This window comes from Taudactylus pleione, unplaced genomic scaffold, assembly GCF_031769625.1.
Source record: "Taudactylus pleione unplaced genomic scaffold, aTauple2 ptg001605l, whole genome shotgun sequence".
Taxonomy (NCBI): Eukaryota; Metazoa; Chordata; class Amphibia; order Anura; family Myobatrachidae; genus Taudactylus; species Taudactylus pleione.
Genome location: NW_028286002.1, coordinates 246,301 through 263,558, shown reverse-complemented (window position 1 = coordinate 263,558; position 17,258 = coordinate 246,301). Strand labels below are relative to the sequence as shown.

Genomic DNA, 17,258 nt, shown 5'->3' with positions numbered 1-17,258 from the left:
AGTGACTATTATTGTGAAACTTTTATCAGTAAAAGCAACATTTGTTTCTTAGTTGGTACCCTCTCATCATTTTGGGTTCTACTACTTTAGAATATATTTAGAATATACAGAGTTCAGGAAATAGGTTGTGCGCAGCATCTGGTCCCCACGTTTCTCTGTATTTACTAAGAAGCGAGTTTAGGTGAAAGTCAGTTTTCCGATGGTGAAGCAAATCGAGATTTCTCGGGTCAGTTTTGCTTTAACTTAGGGGAGATATCTCTCTTCTGTTTGAAATGTGTTTTTTGGCGGGTTTTTTTTCTGATTTCAGTCAGTTGCATCTAATTAAGTGTAATTACTCGCCCGAGAACACCAGATACCTTTTAAAACCACCTTTCATAATAGTTTTGATTGGTGGAAGTGGTCACATGCTTTGGAATGTTCAGACAGAATATAAATACGCCCTGTGACATCCGGACCTTGTGGGTTTGTGGCAGGAGTTAGAGAAGAGAGGGACAGTGAGGAGTTGGTGGTATATTGTTAATAATTTCGATTGTTGATTGGTGAGTGAATTTTGTCTTGTGTCTGTTTGTAGTCTAGTTCATTTTTTTGTGTGTCTATATTTTTGTCTATCGTCATTTTAATTTCGTGCTGTCAGTGGTCATCTCTGTGTGTGTGTGTGATATAGAGGTAGTGGTGGTGGTTTTGTTTTGTGTTCGTTTGTCTTTTAATTTTTGAGTGTTATCTGTGTCTTTGTGGCAATGGTGATGTCTGCCCAGCAGGAGAGATAGAGTGGTTTGAGGTGTCGTCTGCCCAGCCTGATGTTTATTCCAGTGTGGAGAGTGAGGTTGAGGCACGGCGCAGGGGAAAGATAAAATCAGGCAGGAATATCAAATTTACATTTGATCAGAATATGGCACTTGTCACTGAGCTTGCTGTATGGTAGACTGGCTGTCCGCACCTCTGCACGCCGTAAAGCTGCTATTTGGGCTGGAGTGGTGAATGCTGTCAATGCAGTGGGGCCCACTAAACGTGATGCCAACCACTGCAAAAAACGTTTTTCTGATATAAAGCGGAATGTTAAGGCCGAAATGGCGGATGAGCTGAGGTATGCCAGTGGTACTGGCGGAGGATCCCCGTATCATGCAATTTATTTAGATTATGAGGAACCCGTCAAGCAGACCATCCCCCCCTGAGGTTGTCGGTAAAACGTATGTCCGTGACACCGATGCCGCGAAGCAGACCTGTGAGTTGTTTTTTTTAATTGGTTAATTTCAACATGTAAAAAGTGTTTGTTTTCACTTAATGGTCCAGTGTGATTGTTTTTTCTGTTAAAGTTTGTTTGCAAAGAATTGACTAATTTGAGTGTGGTAACCAACAGCAACCATTATTGCAGTAAGTATTTGGACCCTACAATCACATGCATTGTGTTAGTTGTTTTCACCCAGCTTGCAGTGTATTTTGCAATTGGCCGGTTCAAACATGTTTGTCATTTCCTCCAGGACTTGTTCTTGGAACACCCTTTAAAAAACCAAGCACTAAATAAGTCAAACACACATGTTTATTGAGATAATTGAGTTAACAACATAATGATTTTATGTAATAAATGGTCCAAAGTACAATTAATTTAAACAAAGATCAGATTCACAATGCCTGGAAATGTAAAGGAAATACCCCTGCAACACACATAATGCAACTTGCTTAATTTCTTTAAAGCCCTTTGTCATTAATGTGGCAGCACTAATTTTGGTTTTATGGTACCTTGTTAGCACATCCAAATGTCATGCATTTTTGTCTTTTTTGTTTTTATTTTTGTTTAAAACAAATAGCCAAGAAAAAGAGTAAAAAAACACTCCCCCAAAGGGAGCAGCAAACACCCCAGCAACAGCAGAAGCAACAAAAGCAGCAGCTCCAAATAACACAACAGCATGAAGAGGCCGAGGAGGCTGGTGAGTTGTGGAGCTGGAGTTGTGTGTAGACCCACAGTAATGTAAAAGAGACCATGACGATGTTAATGTTGTTCTGTAGGATCATCAACTCTGCCCCCCAAAAAAAGGCGACTGACCCCCCAGTTTTTGCAGCTCCAATCAACAACTCCAATGTGTGATGAAGTTGCCATGTTTTCTGGAGGCCCCTCTTCACCTCTTATGGATGGTGAGTTGGATAAAGATATGCATAATTGTTATTAGTTGTGAAGTCATTTTTTGACTCAAACTTTTTCAGCGTTGACATTGTTAGCTTAAGGTATTATTTTTGGGGTGGTTTTTTTAATTTTTTTTTTGGTTGTTTGAAAAAAAACCCAACAGTTTTAAGGTTTTTAATGTTGTACTTTGATTTTGGCCCATGGAAACACACTGGCGAGGTTTGTTGTATCTTTCATTTGCAGTATTGTGTTGGTTTCTCAACTTAGTTAGGTACTGAAATGTTAGATCATACATGTGATTTGGCATTTTAAAGAGGATAACTTTGTTTTTTTACTTAAAGTTACCCTGTTCATATAATATATTGTCTGTGTCGGTTTTTTAATGTGAATTTGGATATGCGTTGGTTTGTTTTATGAGCCATCCACATGTATGTTACAAACATACTTTACTCATTTGTAAAATGTCAGAACCTTAATTGCTGACTTTAGTCCAAACAAAAAAAGGTGATTTTTGTAACCTATGTGCCTTCTTTTTTTACATAAATTTGCTTTGTATGTTGTGTAACCTACATCATCTTTTTGAGGTTTTGTGGCCTTGTGTATGTCATGTTGCACCTGTTGTTATTTTGTGTTCTAATTTTCGGACCCATGCTAGAGGCAAATTTACTACACTGAGAGTTTTTAGAAGTGAGTTTTAAAAGTGATGTTGCCCATAGCAACCATTCAGATTCTTGCTATTAGCTTCTAGAAGGTGCAAGTTACTTGTTATATAGATTCTGATTGTTTGCTATGGGCAACCTCACTTTTAAAACTCAATAATAAAACCTCACACTTTAGTACATTTAACCCCCAGTTTGTTGTTATTTACCAAAACATTAATTTGGTTTGTAATGAAACCCAACATTCTCCTTAATTTGGCATTTTAATGTGTGTAAGCCAAGATAATGTGAATCATGTTTGTAGGACAATACCTACTAAAACGTTATTCTTGTGGGTAAAACAGTAGAAATGTGAAGGTGAACCTGATCCTCCGGAATACACCTTATCGACTGAAGATGGACTTTCGGACCCTGAAAATAGGGTTACATTAAACATCATACCTCCAACACCAACGATGCCAGCATCACAGTTTAGTCCCTCCACTCCCCCAATTTTTTTGGGGTCACCACAAGCTCAGCCAGCGTCTCAACCTCCACCACCACAGCCAGAAACCACATACTGGCAACAAATGTATGTTTGTCAACAACAACAAATTGATTTATTGCGACAGCACATTACACAAAATCAGACCATAAACAAAATTGGTCATAGGCATATCAAAATCCAGATGGCTCAGAGGGTGGAGCTTACACGAATGGCCAACTCTTTAGAACAAATAAAACAGAGCATTGTGAGATTTGAGGGTGCACAGGTACAACAATCTGAGTTTTCTACTAGGCAAACTACTAATTTCCATACCATCATGGCAAACCAAACCACTGCCTTTCGTGAGTTTGGTGCTGTTTTGCAAAATTTAGGCACACAAATGTTAGGTCGCTTACCTGAAACAACACCAAGCCTGACCTCGAGCAGCACTTCACTGTCACCAACACCAATTAACACACCACCTAGAGGTACACTGCGAACCAGAGGTGGCAGAAAACCAAGTCAGGGTGGCAGGGGTCACTCTAACTAATTTCTAGACCAAAAGACAGATTTTATGCTTATGTACATTTGTAAAGATTTTTTTTTATTCTTGCTTAAAATTTGGAGATGTTAAGCTACTTTCAAACATCAAAAGGGGATGGTCCTGTTTTGGGTGTTGTGTGTGTTTCAAGTGTATTTTAATTAGGGGTGTGCACCGGCCACTTTTCGTGTTTTGTGTTTTGGTTTTGGATCTGGATCTTTCTTCGTGTTTTGGATCTGGATTGGTTTTGCCAAAACCACCCTTCCGTATTTTGGGTTCTGGGTTTTGTGTTTTGGATCTGTATTTTTTTTTAAAAAAGCATAAAAACAGCTAAAATCACAGAATGTGTTGGTTTTTCTGTTCCTGTGCTATTATTAACCTCAATAACCTTAATTTCCAGTCTATTCTGAACACCTCACACCTCACAATAGTGTTTTTATGTCCAAAAGGTTGCACCGAGGTAGCTGGATGACTATGCTAAGAGACACGATTGGGCGGCACAAACACGTGACCCATCTAGGAGTGATACTGCAGTGGCAGACAGGATGGCAGTTTGAAAAACTAGGCCCCAAACTGTACATAATGCAAAGAAAAAAAAGAGGTGCAAGATTGAATTGTCCTTGGGCCCTCCCACCCACCCTTATGTTGTATAAACAGGACATGTACACTTTAACAAACCAGTCATTTCAGCGCCAGGGTCTGCCACACAACTGTGGCTGAAATGATTGGTTCGTTTGGGCCCCCACAAAACAAGCTGGCAATTAATCTGTCCCTGCACAAGCTGGCTCTACGGAGGCAAGATGTCATCCTCATCCTCCTCATCCACCGATTCCTCAACCTCTTCAGTGTTGTGTACATCCTCATCCTCACAGAGTATTAACTCGTCCCCACTGGAATCCACCACCACAGGTCCCTCTGTACGTTCTGGAGGCTGGTCTCCCTGGAAGAGTTGATAATTCATTTTTATGAACATCATCTTCTCCACATTTTGTGGAAGCAACCTCGTACGCCTTTCGCTGACAAGGTTCCCGGCTGCACTAAACACTCTTTCGGAGTACACACTGGAGGGGGGGCAACTCAGGTAAAATAGAGCCAGTTTGTACAGGGGCCTCCAAATTGCCTCTTTTTCCTGCCAGTACAGGTATGGACTGTCTGACATGCCTACTTGGATGCTGTCACCGATGTAATCCTCCACCATTCTGTCAATGGTGACAGTATCTATAGATGCAGTGACAGTAGACATGTCAGAAATTGTTGCCAGGTCCTTCAGTCCGGACCAGATGTCCAAACTTGGTCCTGCCTGCCCTGCATCACCGCCAGCGGGTTGCTTAGGATAGCTAAGTTTTTTCATGGCAGCCCCAGTTGTGGGAGAAAATGAAGAAGGAGCTGTTGACGTGTCACGTTCCGCTTCAGCTGACAGTGTGTTCACCAGCAGGTCTTTGCACCTTTGCAGGCTTGTGTCGGCCGGAAAGAGAGACACCACATAGGCTTTAAACCTAGGATCGAGCACGGTGGCCAAAATGTAGTGGTCTGATTTCAACAGATTGACCACCCTGGAATCCTGGCAAAGCGAATGAAGGGCTTCATCCACAAGTCCTACATGCCGAGCGGAATCGCTCCGTCTTAGCTCCTCCTTCACTTTCTCCAGCTGCTTCTGCAAAAGCCTGATGAGGGGAATGACCTGACTCAAGCTGGCAGTGTCTGAACTGACTTCACGTGTGGCAAGTTCGAAGGGCTGGAGAACCTTGCACAACACGGAAATCATTCTCCACTGCGCTTGAGTCAGGTGCATACCCCCTCCTTTGCCTATGTCATAGGTGGATGTATAGGCTTGAATGGCCTTTTGCTGCTCCTCCATCCTCTAAAGCATATAGAGGGTTGAGTTCCACTACGTCACAACCTCTTGCTTCAGGTGATGGCGGGGCAGGTTCAAGAGTGTTTGCTGGCGCTCCAGTCTTCGGCACGCAGCCGCTGAATGGCGAGAGTGGCCAGAAATTTTTCGGGCCACCCAAAGCGTCTCCTGCACACCCCTGTCGCTTTTCAGAAAATTCTGCACCATCAAGTTTATTGTGTGAGCAAAACATGGGACGTGCTGGAATCTGCCCAGATGTAATGCCCGCACAATATTGGTGGCGTTGTCAGATATCACAAATCCCCAGGAGAGTCTAAGTGGGGTAAGCCACTGGGCGATGATTTCCCTCAGTTTCTCTAAGAGGTTGTCGGCGGTGTGCCTCTTACTGAAACCGGTGATACACAGCTTAGCCTGCCTTGGAATGAGCTGAGATGCTGCTACTGATGACGCTGCTGCTGTTGCTGCGTAAGGTGATACATCTACCCAGTGGGCTGTCACAGTCATATAGTCCTTAGTCTGCCCTGTTCCACCTGTCCACATGTACGTGGTTAAGTGGACATTGGGTACAACGGCATTTTTCAGGACACTGAGGACACTTTTTCTGACGTTTCTGTGCAGTCTCGGTATCGCCTGTCTAGTAAAGTGGAATCTAGACGGGATTTGGAACTGGGGACACACTACCTCCATCAATTGTCTAAATCCCACTGCACTAATGGCGGATACCGGACGCACGTCTAACACCAACATAGCAGTCAAGGCCTCAGTTATACGTTTTGCTTCAGGATGACTGCTGTCGTACTTCATCCTCCTCGCTAAGGACTGTTGGAGGGTCAATTGTTTAGTAAAAGTAGTGGTGTTCCTACTTCCTCTCTGGGATGATGAACGACTCCCAGCAGCAGCAACAGCAGCAGCGGCAGCAGTAGGCGTAGCAATGCAGGATCCTCCGGAGGAATCCCGGATAGGAGAGTCAGTCATGCCAGTGACATGGCCTGCAGGACTACTTACGATCCTGACTAAGGAGGAAATTGATGAGGAGGGAGTTGACGGTGTGGTTTGCAGGCGCTTGGATACAACAGGACAACGGGATTTAGGTGTCCCTGGACTGCTTACGGTCTTAGCCAAAGTTTCTGAACTTGACAGTAACTTATTATGAACGCGCTGCAGGTGCCGTATAAGGGAGGATGTTCCTAGGTGGTTAACGTCCCTACCCTTACTTATTCCACCTTTACATATGGTACATATGGCAAGACAGTTGTTGTCCGGATTTGGATAGAAATATTGTCAGACCAAAGAGGTGGAATGTTTGGTCTTCTGCCCAGGCATGACCGTGATGGGCTTTTTCATCCCACGGACAACAACTGTCTCCCCCGGAGCCTGATTTAAACAAACCACATCACCATCAGAATCCTCCTCGCCAACTTCCTCCTCAGCGCCAGCTACACCAGTATCCTCATCCTGTTGTACTTCAACAGTGACATCTTCAATTTGCATATCAGCAAGTGGACTGTGGGTGCTCCTTTCAGCACTTGCAGGGGGCGTGCAAATGGTGGAAAGAGCCACCTCTTCCCGTCCAGTGCTGGGAAGGTCAGGCATCGCAACCGCCACCACACTTGGACTCTCCTTGGGGATTTGTGATATCTTCTTAGAACGCACAGTTCTTCGCTGTGCTTTTGCCAGCTTAACTCGTTTGATTATTTTAGTGGGAGGAATGCTTCCATCGTCATGTGAAGCTGAACCACTAGTCATGAACAAAAGGAAAGACCTTAGCCGTTCCTTACCACTCCGTGTCATAAATGGCATATTGGCAAGTTTACGTTTCTCTTCAGATGATTTAAATGTTTTTTTTAAGGTCATTTTCCTGAACTTTGTCATTTGGGATTGTATGTGGCTTCTACTATGACATTGGGCATCGGCCTTGGCAGACGACGTTGATGGCATGTTATCGTCTATGTCATGACTAGTGGCAGCAGCTTCAGCACTAGGAGGAAGTGGTTCTTGATCTTTCTCTATTTTATTTTTATCGGAGAAAGTTTGGTCCTCCATTTATGTTATATCGATTTGATATATACGTGCGGCTAAGGCGCACACAAACACAGAAAATATTTTTTTATTTTTGCTGGAGAGTAGTGCACTTTGTGGGTTACACCACCCTTTAAGAAATGAGCCAGCCGGCTCTTTACTTATGGGACACAGGCGCATGCTTGGCGCTGCTCCTTTGTTGATGCACGTGCGGCTACTGCGCACACAATTCACAAACACAGAAAATATTTTTTTATTTGGTTTGGAGTGTACTTTATGGGTTACAGCACCCTTTAACGGTCAAGCCAGCCGGCCTTTTACTTATGACACAGGCGCACGCTTGGCACTACTTTGTTGATGCACGTGCGGCTACTGCGCACACAATTCACAAACACAGAAAATATTTTTTTATTTGGTTTGGAGTGTACTTTGGGGGTTACAGCACCCTTTAACGGTCAAGCCAGCCGGCCCTTTACTTATGACACAGGCGCACGCTTGGCACTACTTTGTTGATGCACGTGCGGCTACTGCGCACACAATTCACAAACACAGAAAATATTTTTTATTTGGTTTGGAGTGTACTTTGGGGGTTACAGCACCCTTTAACGGTCAAGCCAGCCGGCCCTTTACTTATGACACAGGCGCACGCTTGGCACTACTTTGTTGATGCACGTGCGGCTACTGCGCACACAATTCACAAACACAGAAAATATTTTTTTATTTGGCTTGGAGTGTACTTTGGGGGTTACAGCACCCTTTAACGGTCAAGCCAGCCGGCCCTTTACTTATGACACAGGCGCACGCTTGGCACTACTTTGTTGATGCACGTGCAGCTACTGCGCACACAATTCACAAACACAGAACATATTTTTTAATTTGGTTTGGAGTGTACTTTGGGGGTTACAGCACCCTTTAACGGTCAAGCCAGCCGGCCCTTTACTTATGAAACAGGCGCACGCTTGGCACTACTTTGTTGATGCACGTGCAGCTACTGCGCACACAATTCACAAACACAGAAAAAAAATATTTTTTTTAGCACTTGGGGGGAGCACCCCTGATGGACAGAGCACCCCCTGGACAACACTACAGCACCCCTTTAGGACTGGGACACTGCACAGGACTTTGGAGTGGACACAGCCCCTATGGACAACTGACTGCACAACACAGTCCAGCCAGCCCCTATGGACTTTGAAGTAGTGGACACAGCCCCTATGGACAACAGCAGCACAGCACAACACAGCCAGCCCCTATGGACTTTGAAGTAGTGGACACAGCCCCTATGGACAACAGCAGCACAGCACAACACTATTCTGCACTACACTACACTACACTACACAGCCCAGCCAGCCCTAACTCCCACCCTCCCTCTTCACTGTCCACAGCCGAGTGAGAAAATGGCGCCGACGCGGGTACCTTATATAGGATCCAAAACCCACGAGATCCAGGAAGGCGGGATGATGACGTTTTGCCTCGATTTCAGATCCGAGTCAGGCGGGAAAAGTCGAGCCTGACTCGGATCGGCCTCGGATCGGGGGGGCTCGGGGGGGTTCGGATTTCAGAAATCCGAACCCGCTCACCCCTAATTTTAATACACTTATTCATCCATTTTTGTGTCAAATATGTGTTTGTTTATTTAACAAAGATGTTGTGTAATATTTTTGTCTCAAAAAACAAGCCGATTGTTTTGTATGAAAAGAAACTTTTCAAATGACAATATAGGTTATGTTGGTTGTTTTTGACAACCGGAAATTAGTAAAAAACTCCAAAATAAAAACTATTTTTGGAATGCCAAAGTCCAGACTTTTTTTTTACTTAGACATCACAAAATGGGTGTAATGACGTGGTAAATATGTATTAAGCTTTGGTTAAAGATGAGAAAGGTACAGGTTCCATCAAAGGTTGAGCAACAAAACAGAATAACAAATAACAGTAAAAGCAGCAATGATGGCTCACGGGTGTGGGAGTAACACACAGACACAACAAATTCAGGGGACCAAAACAGCAGGTTACAAACATACCTTAAAAAACAGCTAACATAAAACTCTATGGATAAAACATATTTACCAAATATGCAAAATCCTAATTAAATACATAAAAATGTAAAAATTAGGTATTTGAATAAGGGACAAAAACTTGGACAGCAAAAAAGCACTTTTAGACGAAAAAAAAAACACAATTTGTAACCCTAAAACATAGGAGACATTTAATAAACCAGGTGAGGAATGACACGTACCAGTAAAATGCTCCTCAATCAGATTCTGCCTCACCTGTATTCCAGTTTCTGTGCTCACACTGTCACCTGATGTGTCCAAAAAGCCAGCCTGCTGGCTGTCCTCCACATAATCAGCGGTTAAAGGCTGCTGCAAACACATATTATGCAAAAGACAGCAGCAGAGCACAATATCTGACAGATTATTGGGCGCATACAATAAAATTCCACCAGATTTGTCTAGACAACGGAATCTAGACTTTAACAAGCCAAATGTACGTTCTATCACACATCTGGTGGACTTATGTGCATCATTATACTTGTGCTCAGCTGGCGAATTTGGTAGCGACAGTGGAGTTATTAACCAAGAAAAACACATATAGTCATAGTCACCTATTGGTCAGAAGAGAAATTAGATTTAGAACAATTTGTATATTTCTAGGTAACTTAGACAAAACCAAAAAAAATAAATACTTACCCAGCAGCCATCCTTCCGGCATTTGACCAGCCTCGAATTTGTCATGGAGGGATGACTGACTGAGGACAAAGGAATTGTAACATGAGCCAGGGTAGCCGACTACAACACTCATGATTTTGAGTTTTGCATCACAAACCACCTGCACGTTGGTCGAATGGGCATGGTGCCTATTCAAAAACATATGGGCCCTAGCCCGAGGTGGTCTCAGCTCAATGTGTGTGCAGTCTATTGCACCAAGGACATTTGGCATGCCTGCAATGCCATAAAAAACTACCTTAACTGCATGCCAGTGTGACTCTTGGTTAATGAAGCAGATTGAGGCTTGGAGAGGCTGAAATGAGGCCATGACCTGGGTTAAATACCTTGAAAATGTGGCCTGGGAAATTCCAAAACGTGCAACACACTCAAAAGCTTGTGCAATCCTGAGACAGCACGTGAGCGACCTGTCTCAGGGTCTAGGTACATTTTGACAAGATCATACAGATGGAATATGTTGGCTCTATTGAGCCTGAACATCTGTACGACCTCGGCATCGGCCTATGCGTTCAGGTTCAAACGCCCCCTAAAAAAATGCTGCCTGCGCAGCCTACGTGATACCTGTACAACCTCTTCAGCCTGCTCAGTTTCCAGCTCCAAATCCCCACCAGCCTGGTGGTAGAGCCTCTGGTATCCCAGCCGCATACCCAACACACCAGCATTCATAAAAAAAAACATAATCGCTCACTACAACACTAACCAAAAAACTGTCTCTTTTTATAGTCTGCCTGGGAGTGTCCTCATTACTGGAAGTACAAACACATGTAAAATTGCAAAAAAACAGGTGCGAGTTTCGCGTCAAGTTGACATTTTCCCCTAAATTTACAGTGGTTTCGCAAGAACCCGCAGCTCACAGGCACGTCTGTTGGAATCGGGAAATCTTGCTCTAGATAATCAATTTCACGGGCGAGTTTACAAACTCGTTTTTTGGTAAATTTGTGGACTGTATTTCTGACGTTAAAAAGTACCGATGTTTTCGGAAAGCGAGGTAAGGCAAGATTTAAATCTCGGCCGGGAAAACAGGCGCGAGAAGCAAAAACACGCCCGAGTTTGCCTTTAGTAAATTTGCGAGATGAAAAACATGCCTAAAAACAGGCGAGAATGCAATCTCGACCAAACTCGATTGTTAGTAAATTTACCCCCTAATCGTTTACAAACATATTGGATAAGCTGCTAAATAATTTGTATGTAATCTGTGAAGTGCCTGTGCAGAAATACATACAGTACATCCTTTGTCAGAAAACAGAATTATGTAAAATGACTTTGTGTCATACACAAACATTTCCCATGTTTGTAACAGATTTTATCAAAGCCTTTCAGTACATAATGAACTAAGCAATAATAAGTGATAAAGGTATAATGTATATCACAGTTAATAAAGGGTCCACAAAATATAATTTTTCAAAGTTTTACTATGAAAAAAAATCATATATCTAAGACTTATCCTATGGGTACTATTTTTTCTTCCAAGCTGTCATATTCTTAAAAATTGGTCTAGATGAATCCCTCAAAGTGGCGGGAGCACTGAGTACCTACAAACCCCCCTGCCAGACCAACCCATCACCACGGCTGCACTGACTTTTTTTTGTGAGATGGAGAGCTTTGTCTCATACAACATGATGGGCTTCCTTTGGAGCTTCGAACGGGACGAGATCGGAGCTGCCATGCATGGGTGGTAGCTCTTTGTACTATGCAGGGACATGTCTAAAGCTGTGACTGGCATATACAGCAGTTCCTTAGAGCTGCCAATGGCCCTTGCGCCTGAAAGTAACTCCTCGGCTCTAGTCCAGCAACAGCAGGTTAGCCCTCATACACACGTTAGTCTGCCATAAAAATGTTGGTGTAACTTCAACACTCATTTAAGTGCATTAACTTTATCCAGCTTTGATTTGTATAATATTTTGTATAGTTTATTCGGTCCTAAGTATAAAAACTGTTTTGTTATGACCTTGATTATACAGCAGTACCTGACACCATAGTTCCTGAGTGGTCTGAGACATAGAAGGCGACTGAAATATGCAATGCATAGACATGAATAATGGCATCCCAAATATGTTGGTGCTCAAAAAGCTACAGCACCCACATACTGTACATGCATTCTATGGTCTGAGTCTAGGTAACTACAAAGAACTAATTGAACTTTTCAATGGGTTTAAATGGCTAATGTAGGACACATTTTGGAGATTTGCAAAAATATGATGAGAACTAACACATTTATTGCAAAGACTCATTTGCTCTGCAAGTTGTGTTTAATTGTGAACATAAGCCGGCATGGTAGTATTAGCGTCCTAGTAACAGGGATGGGAAATATGCTAAGCCATAGGTTTAGGTCCTAGCTCATAGGGTGGTTTTCTTGTCTAACATCCAACAGTCCAAATTTTGGAATCAGGACACTGCAATTAGGGGGTATGGTCATGGCATGGTGGGGACAGCAGCAGCATGATGGAGGAGATGCCACTGTTATTCCTGTAATCAATTTCTCACCAATATCATAAGGCCTTGTGAGCATGCTCGCGGTTTTAGGTGTGTGCGGCACCTGCTCAGCAATGTGAGCAAGTTATATCTCCAAACATTCATGGTAGTCTCAAACAATAGTCAGGGCTGTGCTGTCTAAATCAGGAGAGTGAGAGCTATTCTCTAGCAGAACAAACATTGTATATATTTTCACGTTATACAAGTTGGTACAATTTATTTATTTTACATGAGCAAAGCCTAAATTTATAGGATAACAAAAATTAGAATAAAAGATCTATCACTAACAGTGTAAAATGTGTATGCAAACATTTCACAAGTTTATAAGAACTCAAGATATTTGAGTGAAAGTTGAGATCATGTTAAAAGGGGGTAGAAATATTTTCTTCATCTTACTAGAAAGATTTTGCCACCAACTGTTTTCTTCATAAGCTATGTCTGCTTCCTTGTGTTTGATCTGTGCCACATACAGACAGCCCAGTATAGAACTTTATCCAGTGTCAGACTGGGACATGAAGGGCCCACCAGGGAATACAATGGTAGAGGCCCAAGCTTAAGGAGTGTAGCCAGCCACTAAAGGGGGTGTGGTCATCCAAAACAGATGGACTTGGCCAACCATTAGAGTGGACATGGAAAGAACAGGGCCCCTTTATAAAAGAGGGGACAGAGGTGTGTCAGCACCATCCACTTTGATCGGAAGGAGGGCTAATCTTAGTGTAGTTTCCATTTTCTATTATTGTTAACAGTTTCTTATATAGCACAGCATATTCCATTGTGCTTTACAATTGGAAACAACATTAATAAAACAAAACTGGATAGTAACAGACCAACATAAAGGTAAGAGGGCTTTGTTTACAATCTATAGGGAAATAGGTGTTGATACACAAGGATAGATGCTACATATTGCAAATTGGTCCAGCCAGATTGCAGAGGTTATTGGTGGGCTGTATGATCCAGTCACACAGGAAAGTTGACCTAGGGCTAGGAGGATGTGAAAATGAATAAAGAGAAAATACTGTATGTGATGATATGTGTCTACTGAAAGAAGGGAGTAAGATAGGGATGCTATGAAGGTTATGTGGTGGTTTTGGAATCTGATAAGCTTGTCTGAAGAAGTGAGTTTTCAGGGAATGCTTGAATGTTTGGAGACTAGCGGAAAGTCTTATTGTGCATGGGAGGGCATTCCACAGAGTGGGTGCAGCCCCAAAAAAGTCCTGTAACCCGTGTATGGGAACAAGTAATGTGTATGGATGAGAGACGCAGATCTTGTACAGAACGGAGATGTCGGGTTGGAAGATATTTTGAAATAAGTGAAGAGATGTATGTTGGTGTGGTCTGGTTAATAGCTTTATGTGTGAGTGTAATGGAGCGTACACACGGTCAGATTTGTCAGACTTGTCAGATTTGTCAGATGAACGACTGAACGATTGAACGATTTGAACGATTTTACCAAAGTTTTGAACGATTTGAACGATTGAACGATTTTTGACTGCATTAAAATGAATGGAATCGTCCAAGTCTGACTGCAAACCCATCAGATGTCAGATATCGTTATCTGACAAACGGGAACGCGCATCGTTGATCGTCCATCGTTCAGGCATGTCAGATATGAACGATTTTCCTTCAGATATGAACGACTGAACGATTTTTAAATCGTTATCGTTCATATCTGAAGGAAAAATCTGATCGTGTGTATGCACCATAAGTATTTCATATTGAAAACGGAAGAAAACCGGTAGCCAATGGAGGGACTGACAGAGTGGATCAGCAGACAGTGAATGTTTGGTGAGGAAGATCAGCCTAGCAGCTGCATTCAAAATGGATTGTAGCAGCAAGAGTCTATTTTTTGGAAGATCAGTGAGGAGACTATTGCAATAGTCAATGCGGGAAATAATGAGTGCATGGATTAAAGTTTTTGCAGTGTCTTATGTAAGCTATGGTCAAATTTTGGCTATGTTTTTTAGATGTATATAACATGATTTTGAGACAGATTGAATGTGGGGAACAAAGGACAGTTCAGTCAAGTATTACACCTAGGCAGCGAACTTGTGCAGTGAGGTTGACATGTGCGGTTCGCCTTGTCAACAGTGATAGAGATATCAGCTTGGTAACTACTATTTGCCAGTGGAAATATAATTAATTCTGTTTTGGATATATTAAGTTTGAGGTAGCAAGATGCCATCCAAGATGAAATGACAAATAGACATTCAGTGACATGGAACAGCACAGATGGTGACAAATCTGGGGTGGCTATGTAGATTTGAGTATTGTCCACATAGATGATACTGAAAACCAAATGAGTTGACTAGTTTGCCAAGTTAGGTGGTACAGATTGAGAAAAGCAGAGGACCTAAGACTGAGTCTTGCGGTACTTAACTGATAGAGGTAGTGAAGAGGAGGCAGAATCAGAAAAGCAAACAGTGAAAGAGTGATTAGATAGGTAAGATGAGAACCAAGAAAGAGCACTGTCTTGAAGACCTATGAATTGTAGTGTTTGTATGAGAAGAGAATGGTCAACTGTGTCATAGTCAACAGAGAGATCTAGAAGAATAGAAAGTGAGTAATGGCTTTCAGTATTTGCAGTGACCAGATCTTTTACTACCTTAGTCAATGATGTCTCTGTGAAGTGTTGGAAATGAAAGCCTGACTAAAGTAAGTCCAAAAAGTTGTGTGAGTTAAGTAAGTGTGTGAGGTGAGTGTAGGCAAGTCTCTCCAGTAGCTTGGAGGGGCATGGAGCTCAGAGATTGGACTGTAATTTGAGAGCGAGTTAGAGTCAGAATTAAATTTTTTAAAAATTCGAGTAATCACTGCATGCTTGAACAGTGATGGAAAGATACAGTAGAGAAGGAGATATTACAGATTTTAGTTAAGGGTGGGATGAGCACAGGAGACAGAGTTTTACCGATTTGTGAGGGTATAGGATCCAGAGGAGAGGAAGTAGAGTAGGAGGATGAGAAGAGTGAAGATACTTCATCTTCATTAGTGGGGTCAAATGAAGAGAATGTGCCAGTGGGTTCAGGTAGGGAATTGAGCAGGTCACTGGCTGAGGAAGAGCATACCATTTCATTTAAGATTTTATCAATCTTGTTCTTGAAATAGGAAGCAATATCTTGTTCACTGATAGTAGCAGGTGGGTCTAGAGCATTACGATAAGAGTGGTAGATAGTCTTATATGTGAGGAAGTCACTTGATTACCGAGATTTACGCCATTGATGTCCTACTTTACGTGATAGGTTTTGTAGGTGTCTTGTTAATTTGGAATGCCACGGATGATGTCTAAGTCTATGTGGAGTGTGATGGGTAGCTGAGACCATAAAAACAAATCAAGCTCCCAAGTTTATTCATGACCCTGCTCCACCCCTAGAGGAGGGGGTGGACTCTCAGGCAGTGGGGCCCATCAGGGTTTTCCCCTGTACCCCTGTGGGCCAGTCCGACCCTGGCTTTATCCCATTCACATTACATATCATTGGTTTGTGACAGGAGTACATTCTATCACCGCCTCGGGTCCACAACAAATTCAGAACCTCACATACAGTATCCTTAATTGCCCTGTAAAATGTGTATTATACAATCGGCTTAATAGTGTATCACTTACAGGTTGGCTCACTGCTCTGTATTTTGCAAACATATTGAATGTTAAAACACAAGGAAATGCTTGGTCCTTGCACAGTGGGTGTCTTTAGTCACTCAAAAGAATATGCTTTTCTTACAGGTACGATCACTTTGAGTTAAGCTTTATTATCATGTATTTTTGGTAACCACAAATTATTTTGCACAACTTTCTGTATGACCTAAACTACTACACTTGTAGACACCCTTTCCTTTCTATTGCTTCCTGACAATCCCTTTCATATACAGTCAGGTGCATAAATATTGGGACATTGACAGAATTTTCATATTTTGGCCTCTATTCACCACCACAATGGCTTTGAAATGAAACAAACAAGATATGCTTTAACTGCAGACTTTCAGATTTAATTTGAGGGTAATTACATCCAAATCAGGTGAACGGTGTAGGAATTACAACGGTTTCTATATGTGCCTCCCATTTTTTAAGGGGAAAAGTAATGGGACAAACTAAACAATCCTAAATCTAACTTTCACTTTTTAATACTTTGTTGCAAATCCTTTGCAGGCAATTACAGTCTGAAGTCTGGAACGCATAGACATCACCAGACGCTGGGTTTCATACCTGGTGATGCTCTGCCAGGCCTCTACTGCAAATGTCTTCAGTTCCTGCTTTTTCTTGGGGCATTTTCCCTTCAGTTTTGTCTTCATCAAGTGAAATGCATGCTCAATCGGATTCAAGTCAGGGGATTGACTTGGCCATTGCATAACATTCCACTTTTTAGCCTTAAAAAACTCTTTGGTTGCTTTTGCAGTATGCTTTCTGGTCATTGTCCATCT

At 42.4% G+C, this 17,258-nt stretch overlaps 1 protein-coding gene across 1 annotated transcript in view; it reads left to right on the top strand.

Moving 5' to 3' along the window:
• The window catches only part of LOC148442148 (uncharacterized), a 290,790-nt gene that overhangs the window by 265,933 nt on the left and 7,599 nt on the right, over positions 1–17,258 (top strand). Inside the window, exons 15-16 of the mRNA XM_088464170.1 lie at positions 1,806–1,925; positions 2,005–2,130. Coding sequence (XP_088320296.1) covers positions 1,806–1,925; positions 2,005–2,130 — 246 coding nt within the window. The remainder of the gene's footprint in view (positions 1–1,805; positions 1,926–2,004; positions 2,131–17,258) is intronic.